This window comes from Coturnix japonica, chromosome 1, assembly GCF_001577835.2.
Source record: "Coturnix japonica isolate 7356 chromosome 1, Coturnix japonica 2.1, whole genome shotgun sequence".
In the NCBI taxonomy this organism is placed as follows: domain Eukaryota; kingdom Metazoa; phylum Chordata; class Aves; order Galliformes; family Phasianidae; genus Coturnix; species Coturnix japonica.
The window spans coordinates 48,995,074-49,019,662 of record NC_029516.1 but is presented as its reverse complement, the minus strand read 5'-3'; the positions used below and the strand labels follow the sequence as shown (position 1 = coordinate 49,019,662).

At 39.4% G+C, this 24,589-nt stretch overlaps 1 protein-coding gene across 2 annotated transcripts in view; it reads left to right on the top strand.

The window, feature by feature from the left end:
* CRY1 (cryptochrome circadian regulator 1) overlaps positions 1-24,330 on the top strand; it is a 31,547-nt gene extending 7,217 nt beyond the window's left edge. Inside the window, exons 2-14 of one of the 2 annotated variants that reach the window (XM_015863858.2) lie at positions 10,302-10,410; positions 13,153-13,295; positions 14,382-14,566; positions 15,794-15,882; positions 16,536-16,676; positions 16,789-17,100; positions 19,365-19,516; positions 19,604-19,806; positions 20,593-20,694; positions 21,002-21,097; positions 21,909-21,980; positions 22,096-22,209; positions 23,657-24,330. In XM_015863858.2, the coding sequence (XP_015719344.1) occupies positions 10,302-10,410; positions 13,153-13,295; positions 14,382-14,566; positions 15,794-15,882; positions 16,536-16,676; positions 16,789-17,100; positions 19,365-19,516; positions 19,604-19,806; positions 20,593-20,694; positions 21,002-21,097; positions 21,909-21,980; positions 22,096-22,205 (1,714 nt within the window). In that variant the 3' untranslated portion in view covers positions 22,206-22,209; positions 23,657-24,330. The remainder of the gene's footprint in view (positions 1-10,301; positions 10,411-13,152; positions 13,296-14,381; positions 14,567-15,793; positions 15,883-16,535; positions 16,677-16,788; positions 17,101-19,364; positions 19,517-19,603; positions 19,807-20,592; positions 20,695-21,001; positions 21,098-21,908; positions 21,981-22,095; positions 22,210-23,656) is intronic. The other variant, XM_015863869.1, reaches the window with a different exon arrangement.
* Positions 24,331-24,589: the final 259 nt, after the last annotated feature.

Sequence of the window (24,589 nt, the reverse complement as noted above, 5' to 3'; positions counted from 1 at the left end):
AGATAGCAGACCTGAGGAGAGCTACCAGTGGTGAGAAGTAGTACTGGTTTTATGTGAAATGAGGGAGCAAGTTGATTTGCAAGGAGGTTGCACAATTATAACAGCAAGTCCAAGAGAACTCTGAAATTAGCTCCAGATTGTCCTTAGCTGCAATTGAGAAAGGGGCAGAGGAGGGATCAAAAGAAAAGAGGTAGGGCAGCCATGATTGGAAAAAACAAGAATATTGGTAGGTAACTCTTTCATGTAGGCCACTTCACGCCTTGCGCAGTGTGTCAGACAGTCACGGTTATGCTATGTACTACAGCACCGTGGCACGCTTATCTCAGTTTTGCAATGTCTGCAGTTCTGAAGTACATGAGAAATGTTTGAAGAACTGTGGGACTCCAGCTCATAGAGCAGCTGACCTTAAAAATAGCTTATATTTGTTCTCCAGTATGTTGGATGTATTGAAGAATGGAGAAAAATCTTTGTGGTGTTCTATTGTGAGTTTCCTTTGAGCTGAAAGTTTGTTTTGTGCTAATAAATTCCATCATATCAAGAGATCTTTTTTTCCCTTCTCACATTTTACATTTTTGGAGATAAACAAATAATATTTTCTAGGACTATATTTATGCGTCTGGTTGGGTTTCAGGATTGTCTCTTGAAACGGTCTTAAATACGCAAAGAGAATAACAAAGCTTTCAGCAGTTGTTTTCCTTATTGCTCTCAGTGGGAGAGGCGTGACCATGGATTGAAAAGTTGAGATGTGCTTTTAAAATAGAATATTCTAAAGGGGAATTTTTGTCACCCAAGTTCCGGTGGGGTCTTTGGATGGAGGTGAGGTTGTATTTTGGTTTATTTCTCGTTAATACTTGTTGGGTGACATTCATGAAATCTCCACCATACTTTTTTTTAACTGCCAGTTCTGAGACTTGTAGCTTGCCAAGGAAATGTTCTTCGATTCTTCATTTACCGATGGTCTTACCGGAGTTCTGTGTTCCTTCTATAGGAGACAGCACAACAGACCTTGCAGTTTTGGCACTGGAGGTCAGGCTTTCAAACTGAGCAGCATTACTAGTGATCGGATGCTGCTCTTGCAGCAACAACCTTTCTGTTTCTTTAATGATTTCACATTTTTATCTTCTCCTGCTACATCCTTCCTCCAGAATCCTATCTTTGCAGATGCCCTGGCTGCTGTTGTACTGCTCATCCAGTGTGCTGGTAAAGTAAATCGATATTTATATTTTATTTCTTTGCTGTTCTCCTTGAGGAGGATAATATTTACAGGAGTACAGTCATTATATTTGATTTGTTCCAAAAATGAAGGTTTGGAGAGAATTCAGGAACTTTCCCACTTGCAAATGCTATTCTCCTTGGTTCTAGTTTTTCTTCCTTCTGAACTTAAAATGTTTAAGATGACTAAAGTTAAAGCAGCCTTTGGAGGGATGTGGTGCATGTGCTTTGTTTTCGTGCATTTGGAATATGAACCGTGCGTGTCAGAACCTTTCTACTAACTGAGGTTATAATTAGGATGTTCTGGATGGTAATACGTAGCTTGCCTTCTGTTGGACTGTGTTGCCTTGAAAGTGCTATTTTCTTGTGCTTATCTCATGATATTTAACTTGAGTATAAGCTTTTGAACTTGGCATTGCATAGATTGATCAGAAATACCTATGCACAAGGCAGTGAGATTGAAATGTGAATCTCCGTGGGCTTAGATGATAAGATAAAGATGATCCTTATTTTCTCCACAAGGTTAGAATACCGTTCAATGAAGTACCAGTAATCTTTTTTTCCTTTGTTGTAAGGATAATGCCCATCTATAGCAACAGCAAGCAGGGAGTTTAAGCCTTTGTTAGTGTTACTTCCTGGGTTTGGTTGTATCCTTGTATGTTCCTACTGCACCCTTCCTGCAGGGTTCAGTGAGGTTCAGAAATAGGTTAGCTTTACCTGTCGTTCACAGAAGTTTTTTGTCCTTCGTGCAGATTTAAAATGATCTTTAAGCACAGCTCTAGATGGTGTTTCTTAGCTTCTGAGCAGCCTGTCTATGTAGAAAGGCTGCTGCCAGACACCGGCGCTGCCTTGGAACATGTAGTTCACAAGTAGCTGTTTGTTTTGACAGCTTCCCTTTCTATTTTTTGTCAGCTCCCAATTTTGCATATTGGCTGCGTGCTTTTTGAGTATTAGATTTCGTTTAACCTTTTGGTGGCAGTGCTTCTAAATACAACGTAGGAGCAGAACCGATCTGCTTCTGGTAAAGGCTCGAAGCTTTTATCTGTCTTTGTTAGGAACAAAGTTCAACTGCAAGTTATAAATCCTCTCGCAACCCTTCGGAAGTGAACTAGAATTACAGCTCCTACTATAACAGTTACATATAACTAGAAAAGTAGGTCATTGTGGCAGGGAGTAGTCCAAACAGCCAACTGGTTGCTGCAGCAACGACCTACTTTAAGAAACTATTTTTGTTGATTCATATTGAAATGTTCTTCTTACAAACGGCATAAGGAAATGATCAGGTTGTGAGCAATGCAGTAATGAAAGCTGCGGAGTTTGGAGGCTTCTTTTTGTTTCTTTCTCCCCTCCTTATCTTTTCCCTTGACCTTGAAGTGTGGGGATGAAAGCAGATAACGTTTATTTTTTTTCCTTCAGTTTGACCTCCAGTGGAGAAGGAAAATCTCCTCTTGTGTGAGGCTCTGCATAGCAATAATACTCATCAGTGGTGATTAAGCAAGTTTTTAGTTCAGAGCCTACAAGTGTTCTCCTATCATTTTCATCTATGGAATCAGCTTTAAAGCATATATATATATATATATATATATATATATATATGGTTTCTTAAGAGATGCATCTCCTTACTGGAATGACAGCAGTTTGCTTGATATTTCACTGCACTTCTTGGTTTTTAAGCCCTTTGTCTTCACTGACACTTACCCACTTTTGGGGAGGTGGCCATGGAGTGTCCCATCCTGTGCCTTCCATTTATGTGTTTACGTTGGCAGTGCTCCCTTCTGCATCTCCCGTTGTGCTGTTAATTCCAAGTCTGGCACAAGCAAACTGGAAAAAACTGATAGTGTGGAGGACATTGTTTTCCAGCTGCCTGCTATTATTTCTACAGTCAAGAATCTGTGATGCTGTTGCTCTTTGACAATTCACTTGCTTCTTCTGTAAGCAACGGGTAGACAGCTAAAATAAAAAAAACACAGTTCTTATAAAGACTGCATTTTTCATAAAACAATTGATCTGGATCATCTTTACTTCTTGAGAGATGGTTGAATATCACTTTTTAGTGACATAGTACACTTCGGTGGACTACTGCAATGACTTAATTTAGATAAACTAAATTCAGTTTCTTCAAGTGAAATACTACATTCTGGTCCTTGACCTTGGTGTTGCTCCTGACCAACAGGCAGGTTGGTTAGTGTGTTTGTCTCGATGTTTATCTAAATGTTACTCGATTTTATGATTTCACCAGTTATCCCATGAACTACATTGCTGTTTCCTATACCAGTGCTTATGTTACGGAGCTCAGTGCATCTTTTTTTGTCAGTTTCAGACTTTGATATGGAAGGCCCCTGCAGAGTGAAGTATGGGACTTGTCCTGAATCAGGCTGCAGGATTGTGCCTTGCTAGAGTCCCAGTCTCTTTTATTCTTTTGAAATGAGCCTTGGCTGTTATTTTCTTATAGACAGTGTGACTCTGGAGAGTAATGTGACTGAACTACTTTGTTCAGCGAAAGGAATAAAAATCAGGCCAGCTCTGGTTTAATTACATGAAGCCTTATGAGCAGCTCGCTTAAATAAGGCTATGTGGGTACATGAGAATAGGGAGCTGTAAGTTTATTTAAATGTGAACACAGCTGTACTGTCAAGAAGCTGTGTTTTATAATTTGCTTTTAGGTTGTACTTCCCCAGCTGTCCATGCTGCAGATACGATTGCTTGCTTCTGACTTTTCTTCTATGGATCCAAGTAGTTTCATGCTGGAAAGAGTCAGCATAAGGAGTTAAGTCAAGTCATGAGAATTTCAGTGAATTGGAATTAAAGAGCTACAGAAAAGCAAACATGGAATACATAAGAGTGGAAGACTGTGGAGAAGAGACTTAAACTGTGAGCCTGTTAGTCTCTTATCATCAGAAAGCTGACCTTTGTAACAAGTAATTTGAGTTGTTTGTTGCTTGTTAAATGGGAATGAGTCTGGATGAGTAATAGGTGTTCTCTAAGTGCAGAGCTCAGATCCAGATCTTTACAAAGGCTAGATATGCTATTTACTGTGAAGTAGGGATCGCAAAATAGGAACCAAATATAGGTTGCTTCTAGGGAGTTTATGCATGTCTCTTGAATTAGGACACCTTTTGATAGGACATCTTTTGTGTATTCCTTTCTTTTGGGTAGTGCTACCCTTGAAAAGCTAGCTCACTTGTGAACAAATTAATGAAATTAATATGGAAGGATATCATAGATCTGTGTCTTAGTGTAAGATAGATTAGATTAAAATTATTTTGTCTTTTTAATAGAACAGAATTGCATGTTGGAGTTGGGTGAAACTACATATATGAGATCATAGAATCATAGAATGGCCTGGGCTGAAAAGGACCACAATGACCATCTAGTTCCAATCCCTCTGCTGTGTGCAGGGGTTGGTCTCCCCAGAGTCTTCTCTTCTCCAAGCTAAACAAGCCCAGTTCTCTCAACCTTTCTTTACAGGAGAGGTGCTCCAGCTCTCTGATCTTCTTAGTGACTCTCCTCTGGACCCATTCCAAGAGTTCCATATCTTTCTTGTAATGAGGGTCCTGGACGCAGTATTCCAGATGGGGTCTGAGTAGAGAGGGACAATCACCCCCACCTCTTTTAATGCAGCCCAGAAGTCAGTTGGCCTTATGGGCTGCAAATGCATGCTGCTGGCTCATGTCCAGCAAGATGAGATGGTCCTTGCTGCTTAGCTTCCGGAAGATCCACTGAAAAGGACTCAACTTGATCATGTTTGGAGATTAACCACTATAAAGCAATGCTTATTGTTTGAAACTCCTTCTTACAACCTTTTTGAAGCATTCAATTTGTTGTTGTATTGTTTGCTTTTCATTAAGAGCTTATTTCACAGCAGTTATGCATACCACAACTCTACTTGGGCTCGGGTGCATCTTGTCTCCTTCATTCATCACAGCTTTGCTTTGGCTTAAGGATAATAGCAGTTGTCAATGCCAGAAGAAAAAAGGCCAGCGATGCACTTCTTGGTTTGTGCACGGATCAGCTCATGCCAAGTTATGAAAGGTGCTGAGGTCCTGAGCTGCACTGTGAAGGAACCATTCTTTCTCAGCTGTCTGTAGAGTAAACCTGCAGGAGATTAGTTAGCTCCACAGCCAGCTGTCTTCTGTACCCACTGTTGAATAAAGTCAACTCTTTCCTGCTCTTGTGTATAAGCTCACTAGCGGAGGTATTACTGTATACCTTTTGGGGATATTAAGTTGTATGCTGTATTCACTGAAACAATGTAATATAATAAGGTATGCCTCTGTGTGACCTTGATTTGGTAACAGGAAAATACTGCTATGGCAAGCTGCCAAAGGATGCTGTGGAGTGTACATAACAATTAAATCCTGTCTGAGCTTAATCTTCTTATGGTTTCATAAGAATACACTGCTTGCGCTGTCTAAGATGCGTTGGATGGTGGTAAACAGGAAAATGCGCTGATAAAATATTAAATATATCAAATTTGAGGTACTTCTCAATGCTTTACACACAGTTGCAGTATTAGATGAAATCTTGTAGAAGCTAATCTGAGAAGTGTGTTTACCTAAGTGATACTGGAATTTCATAATGATCCAACTGAACATAGGGCAAAACAGAAGATATGTATGAAAGGCCAAATCTCTCTCTTTCCATGCGTAAAGGTACATGTTGCGTGATCTCTTAATGCAATCAGTGCCTAATGCTGCAGACTGTGTTCATTCAAATATAAAGGTGTGGTTGATGCTGTGCAGTGTGTAGTATTCTTTCTTTTTATTGAATCCCATTCTTCACAAACTCTGAAAGACAAAGCAGTATCTGATAGAAAAGCTGGAGAAAAATTGAACAGGAAAATAAAGCCAGCAGCCACCAGGCCGCATAACATAATTCTGAGAGACAAAGCTTGGGTGGTGCTTGAATATCCACAGTGCTGTGAATCTGTTGTGTGATGCTGCTTTTCTTTGTTGGAGAGATGGAAATCAAAGGCTTGGCCTGAGGACTAGTGGTTAGAGAGGAGGCATTCAGAAATACTGGTTCAACAGTATTTTGGATGGATTGTTGGAATTCGTGCAGTCATGGGTAAAATATTCAGTGACTGAGGAATGAAACAGGTTTTAGTTCAGGTCAGTCCCCTTCTGCTCCCTGGCTTTAGCAGAGAGGCAGAACGCTTGGTTTGGATGAAGTAATGTGGGTCGATGCTCTTACCTGCTAAAATAATCTGTTCCATCCTTTTTGTGCCTTTTTAATGAAGTTAGGTTGTGCACTTCTTGTATTTACTCAAAGTGAAAAAGAAAGTGCTTTCTCACTTTCTCTGTTAGATTGGGAGGACAAAGTTGTTTCACATTGCAGACTCAGGACTATGACCTGTTACTGTAGGGAGCGATTTAAATAGCTCCTAATTGCCGTACTTGGGGGGGAAGTATAATAGAATTCAAGCCTAGCAACTGTTACTTCAGAGCTTGTGTTAGGAAACTTTGCTCCAGGAGTTCCTATACTAAAAAGAGATTACTTTTAATGAGATTAGAGGGTTTCACGCTTGTTCCAGTTCACAGAGTAATTTTGAAGTATGTTAAGCTGAAGAGGGAATGCATTTTTGGTGGTTTTGGTGAGAAAAATAAGAGTGCTGCATGTCTGTGTTAGAGTGCTGCTCCCAATTCTGTTTAGATGCCTGCAATTGAGGAAAATGCCTGCATCTTGCTGCTCTGCATTGTACCTGTGCATGGAGTTGGTTCTCCAGAACCACGCTCACTTGTAGTCAAGAGCTACAATTCAAAGTGGAACCTTGGAAGGGCAGTTCTGTAACACTTCCTTCCAGATCCCATAATGGTGTACTGTAAGGGTGTGTTGAGTGCTGAGAGCTACTGTTTTATGGGGGAGTTGCATGTTGTAGATGTGGTATTACTCCTCCCCAACGTACATGCATCTGTTATCAATGCTACGTTGATTCGTTAGGGTGTGCATTATAATGCTATGCCAATATTAAGGAAAGCAATGGGCTTTGAGGTTGTCCCAGGAGCTAGTATGGCTGTTAGCTTCCTTGCACATAAGTGCATGTTAGATGAAAGTGGGAAGTCTGGAATGTAGAGATTTGAATTTAAAGTAATTTGTACCCAGATATATCTAAAACTAGATCTGAACATGCCTTTAACCAAACTTCTGTACACATGAAAAAGATTAGGTTACGATGAGTTGTTGATTCAACTACATATTTCTTGGTAGTGGTTATGTCTAGAAATGAGCCTTCTTAAGTCATTGATTCTAACTGAGCAAGAAAAATCATGGAATCATAGAACGGCCTGGGTTGAAAAGGACCGCAGTGATCCTTGATTTTCAACCCCTGCTATGTGCAGTGTCACCAACCACCAGACCAGGCTGCCCAGAGCCACATCCAGCCTGGCCTTGAATGCCTCCAGGGATGGGGCATCCACAGCCTCCTTAGGTAACCTGTTCCAGTGCATCACCACCCTCTGAGTGAAAAACTTCCTCCTAATATCTAACCTAAACCTCCCCTGTCTCAGTTTCAAACCATTCCCCCTTGTCCTGTCACTATCCATCCATGTAAGCAGTCCTCCCTCCTGTTTATATGTTCCTTTCAAATATTGGAAGGCCACAATGAGGTCTCCCTGGAGTCTTCTCTTCTCCAAGCTAAACAAGCCCAGTTCCCTCAACCTTTTCTCACAGGAGAGGGGCTCCAGCCCTCCATATGAGAAAACAAACAAACATCTGTATGAAGGATTTTTTTGACGAAATTGTTCTAATTTTAATGAGAAAATGCCCTTTAGGTGTGATATTGTATATTGGTGAAAACAAAATAGATTTGTTTCATCATTTGCAGCGCATCTTGTTAAACACATCCAGACCAGATGAAAGGTTCAAATAGTCTTAATAAATTGCAAGTTCATTCTGAATAATCGTTTGCTGTAAACGGAACTCCTTTTCTCCTATTCAAAAGCAGTGTTCTTTTGCACTGTTGTTACTACAAATACCATGGGGTCGCTAGGGCTTAATTTGTTTTTTTTTTCTCTCTGAACAGTGTGTTCTCAGTGACAGTTGTGCAGCCTAAGCTGGGACTTGGTTAGTTTGCTTCTGTTTTTGTGTGGGTGAGAAGGGTTGATAACAGAGTAATTTCTTCCCTGCGTCCCCCTCTGCTCCCTTCTCTTCCTCCATGTATTTGACAGCTCCAGTCTAGACTGTTGTTTTTCCACATATGTGCAAGTTTTATGGAGATAGGAAGAGAGATATTAGAGAAGATTTGGAAAACCAACAAAATAGAGATTAAATGGTATTAAGGGCAAGTTTAGGGACCTTGGATGTGAATTGAAGGCTGGGTCAGTGCATGTAATCTTCTTGAATAGGATTTTGTGTCAGGTCTAGACTAAAGTTGTGTGCTGTGGTCAGTAAGGAAGAAAGTGGGTTGAGAAAATAGGGGGGAAGTAAGTAGGAAAACAATTTCCTGAGACAGTTCTTGCATTGAAATAGCTGTGAGTGTTTTGTTTTGCCAGTTCTCCTTAACACCTTTTCCCTATATTCTGTGGCTTGAAGTTTAAATTCAAACAAAAATGTACCTCTTCTATCATTCCAAAGCCACCTGGGACACTATAGTTCATGTTTATAGTGATTTGTGAACGCATATGTTCCTGGGAAACAAGATTGAGAAAGATTGAAATGGACAGGATTCATGATAAAGACTGTAATTCCAAGCTTAAAACAGCAGCAACAACAACAGAAAAACACTCTGTGCTTTCTAGTGTAGGCCTAGAAGTGACTTTGGCCTACAAACTTAGGGCCTGCATTCTCTTTAAATAGAAGCATATGTTATTTCACTCTAGAATCTAATATTAAAATGACTTTTTATACAGAAGTTTCTTTTTAGATATAGCATATATATCTTACTTCATTGTCTGCCTGCCTTGGAGGGTTTGTTTTTTATCAGATCAAAATTTAGCAAAGTGAGAGAACTGGGCATTGTTTTTTGTTTCTGTCATTAAACACGTACTGTGGTTGTCAGTAAAGAAGCTGCTGTGCTCTTGTATACCCATATGTAGTGGTGTTATGGGAGGTCCTCATAGGATTGATGGCCTCCAGCAGGAGAGTCTCTCCTTTGCCTCTCAGGGCATCACTTTTGGTTGATGGTGGGGAATCCAGTGGCGCATGCATGCACAAAACTTAGCAGCTGCCCTCATCAGTGCATGATTTGCCTCACAGTAACATCGCTGTGGTAGAGGGTTTGAGCAGCTCCTAATTAAAACCTTACTTTTATCACAGAGATAATGCTGTAGGGGAAGCACTATGCTGGTGAAGGGTCTGTGAGAAGGATGCTTATCTGAATATCTCCATAGGTGGCCACCAGCCTCAGTTTTCCTGTCAGTTTTCTTGTCTCCCCCCAGACAATCTTCAGCCATCTTCAGTTACTCAATCCACTAATCATTCTTTGGTGCGTAGATCTGTCTCAACATCCGATGTGCAACAGCTCGTTTCACCTTAAGACTTTTAGATCTGCAGCCTACCCCCCCCCCCCCCCCCCCCTTTTTCCTTGTTTCCTGATTTGCTTGTTACAAATTGAAGGGAGGGTATAGCTGGTTTGTGACATTCCTCCTTAGAAACAGGGCTATTTTTATAAGTGAAGGCCAATGGCGTAGTTGTGACCATCTAGTCCCCCGACGTGCTGTTTTTAGTAACAGTTCAGGCCTCTGTGTTGTAAGGGGCACTTGGATTAAGTTTCATTGCTGTATGCCAATAACTGATTGTCTCCTCTTTTATTTTGTGGTGTGCTATTTTTTCCCCCTTCAGGGTGACAAGACATTTACAGATTCAGATAAGACTTGAGTATCTTTTAATGTGTTCCGGAACTGAGTAGCACTGAGGTGAAAACTTCAATGAGAGCTCAGTTTGATTTTTGTCAGTTGTGTGCTGCTTAATAAGAGCTGTTGAACTACTGCAAGCTAAGTGTACTTAGAATGGTGACATGCATGCATCACCAAAATACACACAAAATATGGAAGATCTGATAACAGTTGGGCTGTTCCTCTAGGTCCCTGTTTCTACTGCAAAGTTGCTTGGTCTACCTCAGAAAGCAAACATTTCTTTACTTTTCTTTGCAGGTTTCTGCTTCAGTGTCTTGAGGATCTTGATGCCAATCTACGGAAACTGAATTCACGTTTGTTTGTTATTCGTGGACAGCCAGCAGATGTTTTCCCCAGGCTTTTTAAGGTAAATGCTAGAAATGCATACAACTAAAATACAGGTTTCCTTTTACCCTACGGATAGTTTCTGTCCATGAGTATGACTGTCAAAATGGTTTCAACTTAAGTATACTAGTATACTTAAGCACAAGTTGCTTTCAACACAAATGCTAAATACACTTTTGCAGTTTCAGGATTTTTCAATGTTTGAATTTCTGTTCCTCTCTAATGTGCACATCAATTGGCTTGAGTTCCTTTTTAGACTACACAGTTCTAATTCTTTTCTCTCCAGAAACAGGGCTAATTTCTCATGTTTTGCTGTGTCCTGTACTAAGTTTTCCTTTCTGGGTTCCCTCTGAAATAACACGTACACAAATTCAGAGATTCAAAGTTTGACCTGTAAAAGCAGTGCTTTGATTTTAGACCAAACCTCTGCTGTGCTTTTTAGGGTTAGGGTTAGGGTTAGGGTTGGAAGGGACCCTTAAGGTCACCTACTTCCAACCCCCTGCTATAGTCAGGGACACCTTAGAGGGATCTAGACCAGGTTGCTCAGAGCCCCATCCAGCCTGGCCCTTAATGTTTCCAGGGAGGGGGCATCCACAGCGTCACTGGGCAACCTGCTCCAGTGCCTCACCACCCTCACAGTAAAGAATTTCTTCCTAATAGCTAGTCTAAATGTACCTCTTCCAGTTTAAAGCCATTTCCCCTCAATTTGTTGCTACATGCCCTCATTAAAAAGTTCCTCCCCAGCATTGCTGTGAGTCCCCTTCAGGTACTGGAAGGCCGCTATCAAGTCTCCCTGGAGCCTTCTCTTCTCCAGGCTGCTCAGTATGCTTTGCATATGGATTCTAAGAGGTTTTATGGAATGACTGAATTGAGGTGATTGAGATAAGCAAGACTGGAAAAAATATCCTTTTCTGGAAAGACTGTCTTCTCAAGAGTTGTAATTTTCCAGTCATCAGCACTAAGCTAGATAAATGAAAGAGATTTTTTTTTAATCTCTTGAGCATGTTAGTCATTTGGCTGAAGGCTACCTCAAGCACGTATATAACTCATACAGTTACACCTGTAGCCTATTTTGCCAAAGCAGATACCTATATATCAGGTGGCTGATGTGGAACCTTGAATCAAGCTTTTCAAATTGTTCTCATTAAATGTCTCATAAAAGTGAGCAACAATCCTGACCATGAACAACACATCTGTTTTTTTGTCTGAAAGGTGATATCTTCAAGCCATTAATGGTAGGATGCAGTGGAACTTCTATAAACTCTTGTGTCAGAAACCTTATTTAAGATGCCTGGGGGTGAATATTTCACAGCTGTTTTTTTTTTTAAGTAGGGCTCTCCTTTTCACAGTTTGGAGGATGATGTTTTCAAAAGACAGAGTACTGATATATTTTAATTGTTAAAAAGGACTAAGAGGACTCTAGGATTAGAGAGAGATACTTGTTTATGTTCTTCTTTCCTGCCCGCTTTCAATCCCTCAGAACAGCTTTGCTTCCCTTAAGACTTAATTCGGTGTCACCTGTTCTCAGCAGTACTAGCTAGTATTGCTACTGAAAGCAGCACTAGGTTGTCATCTTCCGGAGTAGTACACAGAGACAGAATATTTTTATCAGCAAACTTTGCAGGTCTTTGCAAAAATTTTATTTCTTTAAGTCAAGAAAGATGGTTTCATTTGACTGCGGAGTTGCAGCTTTCATTAGTCGCTGACACCCACTTGGTACCTGTTACTTAATTTGAAATGGTGAACTTCACTTGGTTCTTGCTATTCTTTCCAGTTTGTCCTAGTTTGTTCTGTATCTCTAGTGCTTTGGGGCTGGCTTGATGAACAGAATAGAGCTGGGACGATTTCTGATTTATTTAAATACATCAGTGTTGATAAAAGCATCCATTGTGCCAAGCAGCACGTGCAAAGTGTGTCCTTGCCTCTACGTGCCTACCTCATGCTAATGTGAACTGACATTACTATTAATGTGAACTGTGTGTATTCGCATCACGTCTCACTTGTCTCAGAGTTCCTTGGCTCTCTGTGCAGTGTGGCTCTGGCCCTTGGATGCTTTTTTTTCATGGTTTTCTTTTCAACATACCAGAGGAAAGAAGGATTTAAGAAAACTTGCTACCAGCTGTCAAACGTCACCACTGAATGTAAAATAAACATTGTGTAAGAGGAGGCTGCTAAAGGGTTCAGGGCCTGCTGTGTCATTGTTGGCAGACGTAAGGGTGGAAGGATGCCAAGCACTCCCTAGAGTAATCTATCCTCATTATTGTACCTGTGCTCCATCACAGGTGATGTGATGGAGAAGTGAAGCAGTGCCCTAAGTGAACAGTGAACCCCTGTGCCTTTGGTATAAGTCTCGTTCTCTGAAATAGTCTGGCTGGTGTGTTTAGGTCTCCTGTTTAAGGTAACTGGGATTAGAAACATGCTCAAAAATGTCCAGAAGACAGCCTGTGTCATCTTTCCCTGCCGTTATGCCTCTTAAGTATGTGGATCCTAAAGTTAAAGCTGGATTTTCAAAACTTCTATGGAAATGTAATGGGGCAGATCAATAGAGGCTTTTTTTGTTTTTGTCTGATTCCAGTCTAGGTGCCGAAATGTTGGCTGCTTTTTTGTCAGTCAGGATATCTGTATCTCTGTGTCTTGTACCTTTGTGTATTTTTACCAGCTCTCTACAGCTGGTGTTACAACCTGTCTTTTCTGTTCTCCTTTTCCTCACTCTCTATCTTGCAGCTGGTTTGCTGAAGGACCGGATATTTATTTTGTGTTTCAGGAATGGAGCATTGCAAAACTGTCTATTGAATACGACTCGGAACCATTTGGCAAGGAGAGAGATGCAGCAATTAAGAAGCTGGCTAGTGAAGCTGGAGTGGAGGTCATCGTTCGAATTTCTCACACATTATATGACCTAGACAAGTAAGTTACCATTACTCTGGTTTTATAAAGGAAGAAACAACTAGAACTTGTTCTGGTTTAATTTTAGTTTGTTCTGTCTCAATTTCATTTCTACACAAGTTAGCAAAAGGTCCTCCATTTTTCTCACACTGTTTCCTATAAGTGACATATCCAGTAACATTCTGGGGATTGTTTGATATCCCTGTGTTGTGTTACTTAATGTGTTGTTTGTTATTCCACAGATCTATTTAAAGGGATTAGTATTAGCTCCTTATTATAGAAACACAATCTGCAAACTGTTCAAAAATATGATTTGGCTTCTCTTAACATTAAGTAATTTGTTACTGTAGATGCTCATTTTAATGTTATAAACCACATGTATGGGAGATTGCTAGATGCACGTATTTGAAACCAGTAACTAGTTTTAAATCTTAAACTGAAAATCTACCCCTCTGTCAAAATTCCTTCTCATTTTCCCCCTGTCCTTAAGTGAACAGTTGATTCGATCTGCTGCTTTAAGCTATTTCTTGAACTTACCCTGTTTCCAAGATTGCAGATTTAAAGATGGATGGACGGTGCAGAATGTGAAAACTGTGTATTGACAAGTCATTGTGTATAAATGGCAGCCTAATCTTTTCTCAGTATTAATTCAGCTGCAGCACTGGACTCTGCTCTGAATGCCAGAGTAGAAAAATGCTTTCTTTTTATGCAGCTGATCTTATAAGATGCATGCAACTCACCTGTGCTGCTGCAGACTTTTACCTGCTCTGTTAATTCTATGTGTTTTCGTTGCCTCGAGCTTTTTGTATTCGTTACTCATTCTTAAGGAACTTTCGTCAGCCCAGAAGTTAAGAATAATTGACTTGATTTTAAACAGTTAATTTATGTTTTCCTGATGAGGAAAAATGATGGTGTGAAATTAAGGTACAAACTGTCTGGATAATCAAGTATATCAGTCTTTCTGTGTAGCACAATATTTCTTCTGTGTGCATAGATGTATACACAAACAATAACAAACAAATGAAAAAAAAACCCAACAAATAACATTGTAATATCTTCTTGTCTAACATACTTTGTTTTTATTCTTTTTTTTCCTTTCAAAACCAGAATTATAGAATTAAATGGAGGACAGCCACCTCTTACTTACAAGCGATTCCAGACTCTGATTAGTAGAATGGAACCTCTGGAGATGCCAGTGGAGACTATAACCCCGGAGGTAATGCAGAAATGTACCACTCCAGTTTCCGATGACCACGATGAGAAATACGGTGTCCCGTCGCTTGAAGAGCTAGGTAAGTTCTTACACTGTTAAGATGTTGCAGAACGAGTATAGGAGCAGCCTCCCACTGAAAGCGTAATACTTAAAATAACCACCTGAGAGAAGTTCTACTTCTGGTTAATTGTTAGTTGATGTCAATGATGTCAAACAAATAGAACAAAAAGGGATAATGAGCTTGGTGCATTTTAGGTTTTGAGTTTGTTTAAATGGGTGGTCAGATGGGTCAAACTACACTAAATACTGCTGAGCTTCTTGAAGTACAGCACCGCCATTTTATTGAGATACCAAATAATCATCAAGCTACTACAGTCTTTATTATTTCCTTGCATTATATGGCTTTAGTGATCTTGTGTTCATCGATCTATCACTTTACAATTTAATATAAAGCAAAGCAAAGCCCCAAAAGCTTGTCCTGAAATACCATAATAATAATTAATTGCCATAATAAGGCAAATAATTATTTTAGAAGATTCTAAAAATCTCTTGTTTGTATAAATTTTAATTTAAGATATATATGCAAACAAATGCAGCATGACAACCAAATCCCTAAGAAAAGGCTCTGGACAAATTTTGGCTATGCTCTTGCTGTTTTGTCTTTTAAAGCCTTCTTCAGAAAGAAAGATCTCACTGAACTTGTTATCTCATGTACCTGCTGAGCAGTCCTTAGGGGATGGGGAAAAAAGCTTGCCTCTTTTTTTTTATCTTCTGCAGCAGAATTACTAATTGTAATTCCAATCTGTTATGGATGTCCAAGTCAATGAAACATAGGAATGTTAGTTCTGAAGGTAGTATGGATGTTCTTAGTATGATTGGAAAAGTTTGTAGGCATCCTGTGAATTAACAAAGCAATTCCTGCTTCTTAGAAGTGAGGTAATAAAAAGTAAAAGTTGTAGTTTAGAGATAATCAGTGTGCTGCAGAGCTGGAAACCTGAAAATAATTGGGAAAATGAAAGGCAGGTCAGTTTGGGCAAAAACAAAAGTGGTGGGATTGGAGTAAAATCATTCAGTGTTAAACTTTATAGCAGAATGTAAAAAATGCATTTTCCTGCAAGTTGAAGCTATTGAACATGGTTTGTTAAAACTTGGTTGCATACTGTTACGGAACTTGCATGTTGCCACATGTCCAACTTAAGGCTGTTCTGAGGATATAATAATATGCCATCGAGTATCAGTACCCTCGAATTTATTGCCCTTCTGTAGAGGCAAACAAGGACTTTCCTTGTTTTAATTTGTTTTTCAGGTTTTGACACAGATGGTCTGCCTTCTGCTGTATGGCCTGGGGGAGAAACAGAAGCTCTCACACGACTGGAGAGACATCTAGAACGAAAGGTATATTTCATATTGTGGTGAGCGTAATGTACCTGGAAAATAGAGTTGTTCTTAGTAATGAAATGTAAAGAAAACTGAACAAAGTGTTTTTTTTAACTAGCAGCCCCCTACCCACCAAAAAACACCAAAAAGAAACAGAAGATAACCCTTTATACTCAGGGCCTTTATATCATGATGTAAATCTAGTTGCTGTTTCTTAGTTTTAAAAGATGACAGCAAATTGTCACCTGCCTTGAACTTTGGAGAAAGTCTGTTGTGCTACCGCATGTTCTGAGAAAATGGATTTGTTTTTCTTTGGAGATAATCTTACTTGAAATGCTTCCTAGCTTTGAAGGGCAGTTCCTTAAAAAGCTACTGTACTGTTACTTGTTGCAGTTTGCTGTATGTTTGAGGAAGGGATAAGTAGTTCTGGAGGACAGTTCATGCCTTCTTTGTGGAGGTGAATTATTTACTAGAGATTCTGCTGATTTAAGGAGAACCCCTTGAACGTATGATCACCTTATCTTAGCTCTCAGATGATGTGATCACCTGTTCAGCATGTGGGCTTGGTTATGGATTGTGCATGATTTCTCCCTTTTAAGCTCACTAACTTCTGTTACCTACTCTGCAGTCTGATGTTAGTGTATTTTGGGCTTATTTTATGTTTTTTTAAGGCTTGGGTAGCAAACTTTGAAAGACCACGAATGAATGCCAATTCCCTTCTGGCAAGCCCTACAGGGCTTAGTCCCTACCTCCGCTTTGGCTGTTTGTCCTGTCGACTCTTTTATTTCAAGTTAACGGACCTGTACAAAAAGGTATGATTTCTACATGGTCAACTACGCATTCTTAGATGTTGTGATGTGTTTTTGTGTCTTTTTTTTCCCCCCATCTTTTCCTAATAAAATGTTTTCCTTTAATAATCTTCAGGTAAAAAAGAACAGCTCCCCTCCCCTCTCCCTCTATGGCCAGCTGTTATGGCGTGAATTTTTCTACACAGCGGCAACTAACAATCCACGGTTTGATAAAATGGAGGGGAATCCTATCTGTGTTCAAATTCCGTGGGATAAGAATCCTGAGGCTTTGGCCAAATGGGCAGAAGGCAGGACAGGTTTCCCTTGGATTGATGCAATCATGACCCAGCTGCGACAAGAAGGCTGGATCCACCACTTTGCCCGGCACGCTGTGGCCTGCTTTTTGACTCGAGGTGACCTCTGGATTAGCTGGGAAGAAGGAATGAAGGTATTCTTTCTTATTCTTGATTTTGAATTTTGGTTTATATTTATATGTAAATTTTGTGGTTGATGCCCCATCCCTGAAGACTTTCAAGGTGAGGATAGGTAAGACCCAGGCACCCTGCTCTAGCTGTGGTGTCCCTGTTCATTGCAGGGGAGTTGGACTAGATGGCCCTCAGAGCTCTCTTTGAACTCTCAGGATTCTATGATTTTAAGAAATATAGTTTAACCCTGCAGCTGAAATTTTCTATACAGTCATAGTTTTGTGAAGTATTCCTGTTCACAACGTATGTTTTCTTGCCCACTAAGGAAAAATACAGGAATTAAAGGGAGAAGACTAAGAGCTGAGAGTGTCCTTTTAGCCACTTCTGTCCCTTCACCTAATGTTAGAAGTATGAGTATGGGCAATGTCATTTAGCTGTAGTTTCAGTGTAATTAATTTCCATGCAAATACCCAGGAGACACTGAAGTTGAAAGTGCACGTGTCAGTCGTCTGAAGAAAAGAATGCAATAATTTAATCTTAGCATTTCAGTCAGTTCTACATTTATTTATTTATTTGGAAGGGTCACACTTCTTTTACTGGACGATGATAATGACAAATAGTTTATTATTTTAGATTTCTTTTAAAAGTACTTGCCCTCTGAGTTTTGAGCTTGCATCTTATATATGCATCCAGTCTTATGACGTTTCATCTCACTTAATAGGTTAGCTGCAAGTAAACACATTTCATTTAAAAGGGAAGTCTTGATTACATAAGGACATAAGCTGTCTTAGGAATTTTCCTTATACAGTTCATTGAAGATAAATATGCACAGGTGATTCAGCCAAATGAAATGGCTGTGCTTTACAGATGAGTGCCACCTTGTTCTTACTCTTGAAACAGCGCATGTATATGGACGGGCCAGTCTTGTGCAGTCAAATGATGTTAAATCAGTACATCCATAGCTAGCAAACACTAACCTGGCCTTCTGAAGAAATGTGATTCTAAGTCTTATTGCATGGCAGCATCTAGTGGAGCAGTTGAGTGCAAGCATTTAGTGTTCATCTAAAAATCTTGCTATGTTGTTAGGTAATTGCTTGAAAAATAGGGTTGTTGTTTTTAATCACCTATTGCTTAAATATCTCTAGCTAGTAGATAACGTTGCAGTATACACTGAATATTACAAAAATGGCATGAATACTTCCATGACTACGTGGAGAAAGGTCTTGGTTAGTGTTATCTTGTTTAGCCTTTATATTGCAATAATACTAATTTAAGCTGTATGGCATCCATAAGCTGTTAATTTTTAGAGTCTTAATGTGAAGAAAAATGATGATGGTTCTTTGGAACATTTGGATACAATGCAAGTTTGAAAGGGAAATGAGAACTTGGAAAATAGGTTGAAGAAGTAACTGTTTGGGAAACTGTTTTGTGCCCTGTTTTTATGGAAATACACCTGCGTTCTCCTTCAGAGAATAAAGCTTCTTTTTTGTAAGCCTGCATTGTTAGGTGATGTGATCAGTGCAGACAAACATTTTTATGCATGATAGGCTTGTTTATATTAATTAAAAACAAACAAAAAATGCTGGAAACTTGAAAGCTTTGGAAGGATTGAATTGTAAATTTAAATGAGTTTCCTCATATTATTTTAATATTAGTATTAATGGTTAGAGAAGATGTTTTTTGTCTTATTGGTTCAGACATCTCTAAGCGTGTGTCCTCAGAACTGCGGCTTACTAGATTAATTAGTGGCCTTCAGGAATATGGCTTCTGACTCATTTTCTTCTGTCCTGAAACTGCCTTACTACTCATGGGTCTCCTCACCTAGTGAAAGCTGCTGCTCATGCTGAAGTATTTAGACTGGTGGTCAGAGTTGGGGAACTTCCTTGTATTTCCTGCTTTGTAAAAGTTAGCAAAGCTTACTCAGTTGTAACATGAAGAAGCAGCTCTTCCAAGCGCAGCAAATGCACTTAAAGGCAATCAGGCTTCAGCCATCATTTGAGTATTCTTTTTTTTATTAGCAAAGATGTACAACTTTCCAGACTTCCCTTTCTGAGATGTTTCCAAGTTGTTTTTTTACAGGGTAAAAGTCAAAATGAGCTATCACGTTTATGTTCTTGAGTTTGGCATTTAGGTAAGTATTTGCAGCCATGTACTGAGCGTTCAGTGAATGTTGTGGCATTGAAGAGCTGGATTACCTTGGGAGTTGAGGACTCACATCCATTCTTGACAAGCAGGTGTTTCAAAGATGTGCCACGTTCAGACTAACTTGTTGCCCTAATTTCTTGAGGTCTTTGAAGAGCTCTTACTTGATGCAGATTGGAGCGTGAATGCTGGGAGCTGGATGTGGCTGTCCTGTAGTTCCTTCTTTCAGCAGTTTTTTCACTGCTACTGTCCAGTGGGTTTTGGCAGAAGAACTGACCCAAATGGAGATTACATCAGGTAATTCACAGTCCAGAATCTTCAGTAATTCACTGACATTGTCAACTACCTCTCTATTTAAAATGGATTCTTTCTTTTTTTTTAAAGACGTTATTTGCCTGTACTTAGAGGCTTCCCTGCAAAATACATCTATGATCCTTGGAATGCCCCAGAGAGTGTCCAGAAGGCTGCAAAATGTGTGATAGGAGTTAACTATCCCAAACCAATGGTAAACCATGCAGAAGCAAGCCGTCTGAATATTGAGAGGATGAAACAAATTTACCAGCAGCTTTCACGATACAGAGGACTGGGTATGGTGATAGGCTGTTGGCTTTGTTTGTTTGTAAACATGTTTTGCCTTCTAGCATTTAATGGTTTCATCCCATAGATAGGTATGAACTCAGTGCTGTAAGCAGATTTACATATATGAACAAATAAATGAACATATTAGATACAACCAAGAAGGGTCAAAAGAGCTGGAGTGGAACAGACAAACCTTGTCCAGAAATTTTTCTTTGGATTTATGATAAATTCTGGTTAATTAAATCTGCCAATGTATATTCTTCTGAATGTTGTGTTACTCTTGTACAGCTAAGTTTTAATACCAGAGGTTAGAAAATGAATGTTATTCATAACTTCTGTCATGCCATATATGTGCAAGTGCTGTTGTTCAGATAGAAACTATTACGGCCTCTGCTAACATTGTGCCAAGGGAAGACACACCTTTGCCTTTTCTCTGAAAAGTAAACCATGTGCATTGAGATTGTTCAGATGCTGTAAGTAGTCTTTATAAAGATAATACTAGATATTGAATCAGGATACACTGCGGTCCAGTGCAATGTAGTAGCACTTGTAACTAATATGTACTAGAGAGTGTATGCAGAACGTTATAAGGAAGATGCCTACTATGTAACTGTTAATTGCCTGTCAATATCTCAACAGCAGGGGAGACAGAGAGATGTTATCCTATTATAAAGGAGGACTGCTTGGGATGAGGATGGGGAATTGCCTGCCATGAGAACAATGGATGCTACCTTTAATCTTTTCGTTTGCTTGCGTTCTGTCTTTATGGCTACATATCTTATTTCTTTGCTTAGGTCTTCTTGCAACAGTGCCTTCTAATCCAAATGGAAATGGAAATGGTGGCCTAATGAGCTTTTCACCAGGAGAAAGCATTTCTGGTTGTAGCAGTGCAGGAGGTCAGTCAGATTCCTTTTCAATATGCAAAAATGCTGGAACTGAATAGCTGAAATGCCTTTTTATAAGGCCCTTGGCTCTGTGTATTATAAGAGAGCTGTTTTCACAAGACAGTTTCCGGAGCAACTTAAACACTTCCAGTTTTATTCAGTGCTGGTAGTATTTGTATAACGACAGGTTTTAAAATCTCAAACAGAAGAATCTTATTCATATTTTTCTTTCTCTCAAAATAATTTCTCAACACACATCAAATAGTTTGACTTGCCAAATTGGAATGCTGTCTTTTGGTTGTTTTTCCTGCTTCACTAGGAGCTCAGCTGGGATCCTGTGACGGTCAGACAGCTGGCGTTCAGACATGTGCCCTGGGAGACTCTCATACAGGAGGAAGTGGAGTTCAGCAGCAAGGTATTGTAAAGATATTGTCTTATCTTTATCTGTGAAGTACAGATATTGTTCTGGATGGGTAGTGAAGGGAATCACAAGTGTGACTACACAGAAATATTGAAACCTATTCTAGGTTTATTTCAGATGAATGATCCTGAAAGGGAATTCACTTGATACATCTTCTTGCAAAACTTACATGTTACCTTTTCCCTGATTTCATTAACGCTTTTGCATATATAATGAAATTCCACAGGTCTTTTTTTTTGGTGGATGTTTTCATAACGTATAAGCAAATTTCTGGTTGCTTTACAAAAAACTTAAGATGTGATTTGTAGAGGTCAAAGTTGCGAGTAAAGAGAGCACAACTGACTTCTAAGCATATACTGATTGATCATGATAGATTGTTGTCTTTGTTTTGTTTAAATACACAGAACATAAGCAGAGTACAGCAGAACAAGAAACTGCAGCTGCTCTTGCTAATTCAGACTACTTTTTCAAATAGGTTTTTTTATCCATTTGGTGATTGTATTTTTTCTTCATTACATTAAGGGTTTGTTACTGTCTCTGTAGCCAAGTAGTTTAAAAGGAAAAGGAGAACTCACCATGCCAATGTTAACTTTTATAACAACGTAAAATATATTACTGTGTCCAAACAGCCTACCTTACTCTGTTTGCTACAAATGCAGGGCATAACTGTGTGCACTTAATATATTCAGGTTGTTCTGAGGATTTTTCTTGGTAGAGAATAAACTGTTTTGTTAGTGCAAGTCAAATAACTGTACGCTTCCTGAAGTTCTGAGCTTTATTTATGTCATCTTCTGTAACTGAACAGGTTACTGTCAAGCAAGTAGTATCTTACGCTACGCTCATGGAGACAATCAGCAATCACACTTAATGCAGCCAGGTAATTAAAAAGAAAACAAACACCACCACCAAAACCCCAAACAGACAAACAAACAAAACCCCCTTTCCTGAACTTCTATAAGTACAGTCTTGATTATAAATACTGTTTTTTACATTGTCAGGAAGAGCATCTCTTGGTACTGGCATTAGCGCTGGGAAACGCCCAAATCCAGAAGAAGAAACTCAAAGTGTTGGGCCAAAAGTCCAGCGGCAGAGCACCAATTAAACTGGTAAGAACTGAGAAACCTGACATTTGTCCTGTTAATGAATATACTGCTGCAATACAAAGGAGCTTCAGTTTTTGCTCCAGCTCTTTCAGTTGCAGGTGCTGTACAAACACAACAACAGCAACAACAACAACAAAACCATGAAAGGAAATAGTTAGAGAAATAACCAAAGGCTGTTGGACACCTCATTGGAGATGTTAAGGAAAGGAAGATGGTTAAATTGGCTTCAAACACATTAGCGGAGCTGCTTATATAGCTTCATTTACTCTCTGCTTCTCCTGCATTTTACCTTAAATTGTGCCAGCAGCTTCTAACCTGAATCAGAAGAGTAACACAACCAATAAGGGAAATCTCAGAGCCTGGATTAGTCCTAGATGTGCAAGTGGACTAAGGAGAACATATTTTGGAGAGACATCACAAAGAGTTTTACAAAACACTGCTGTAGTTATTGAATGAAATGACCTAGGGATGAGAAAGATTGGATGTCTTGAGTGTTTTCCATTGGTCTGCAACCTAGATACAATGCTCAGATTGATAGTGTTTGTCAGAAAGAGCTGTGATGAAAAGTACTTGAATCTGAGATAGAAGATGTTCCTAGGCATGTATGAACAGATAAGAAAGTGTGTGGAAAGAAACAGACACTGGGGAAGGAGTTGGATTTGTGTGCAGACTTCAACATAGAGAAGTTAAATGGATTTTGTGTTTTGGGTAGAGTTAATGGTATGGAGAAAGGAGGGCAGGCCAAAGATGTTAAATCCTTTCTCCCAGTGAGCATGAATTGAAAGTAACAAAGGAGATACTCTGTAAGACATGTTGAAGAGCAATTAGAAGAAAAGGTAAAGAATGGAAAGCTATCTGCAGGAATAGGGGGCAAGATTAGATGGTAAGAGAGACTGCATAGATTAAAGGTGTTTGACATATCATCACATCCTTAACTTTAAGAAAAGAGGTTTAAGATTTGGTCATTACAGCATTTGAAGAATAAGGAATAAAAATTAAACATGGTTAGGCTTTGGTGGAATTGAAAGATAGGAATTCCGTGCAGCAAGCATAGAAAATACGGTCAGCATCTCTGGAGATAAAAAGAGAAATTCAATCTACTTCATTTGGTTTTGACAGCAAGATCTAATTTTGCTTGTTATGTGGTGTCAGCACTTTGACAAAGTCATTGCAGTGCATTATGAACAACTGTATCGCACTGATTTGATTCAGTGAAGAGCACTGCTTTCATACTGCATTTCGCTTGTTGCTGGTAGAGGAGGAAAACCAGAGTCTGATCTGTCTGATGTTTTGGCACACACATGAAGCCCTGTAAACTGCACTTCTGTGTTCTCCTACCATATTTTGGTATTCCAATGGGCCTGGGTGGAATGCAGCTCAGAGTCCGTGTTCTTCAAAGCCTGCGTGACAAACTGCTTAAGAAGAACTGTTTCTTTCTGTTTCTTTGCAGCATTGTTAGAAGAGGAGATATCGCTTAACACCCAGGACAAAGTTTCTGCTACTCCATATTGGGACTGAAGAGTTGTGAGAGTCCTCGTAGTAAAATAACATGCTTTTTCATAAGTTATTTTCAATTGTTCTCAGTTGTTGTAAAGTCCAATTTTTGGAGCGCATTATTTCTAACTGGCATTTCTATGGTTTTTAACTTTTTAATGACTCTTTCACAAAGGATAAATTGAGTTTTGTATATAAAGTATTTGGTGAAGTATTTGCTAACTTAATGTAAATACAAGCATTCATCATTAGCATAGACCCATCGATATATTTTTGATAATCTTTCATGTACATGGTATTAGAAAGAGCTGTAGCGACATTCTGTAAAACAGATGGACATAGAAAGCTTTGGAGTTTTTAAACTGCCATTATTTTTAGATCCCAGGATTTGACTTCTGTACGATCAACTTCATATTTTCGTAACGTAAGTGATTAGGACTGTGTTTAATCAAATACAGTAGAGCCGTAATCTTTACTAATCGCACTTGTATATAAAGTCATACGCCAATTTTTTTTGTCAGGCTGTAAAATTTTGATGTATATGTCCAGTCCTTGTATTTCTCAGTTGCCTTGTTCAGTAATGACATAATGTTGTTAATAAAAAAGGAAAACTGTATGGCTGGATACGAAGGTCCTTGTGTGTGTTGTTGCTCTGGTACATTATTTCCAAACAAAATGAGTGGGAAAATGAGGGGGAAATGTTCCCATAACGTCTACACACTTGGCGCTCTGTAGATGGCGCTGTGGGAGCTGGAGCGGCGCGGGGCCTGCCGAGGCGGGGGAGGGGAGGCGGGATGAGGAAGCGGCCGCTCAACATCAAACAGAGAAAACACTCACCTCTTATCCACTGTGTCAATGTTTACTGGGGGGATTTAGATTAGATATAAGG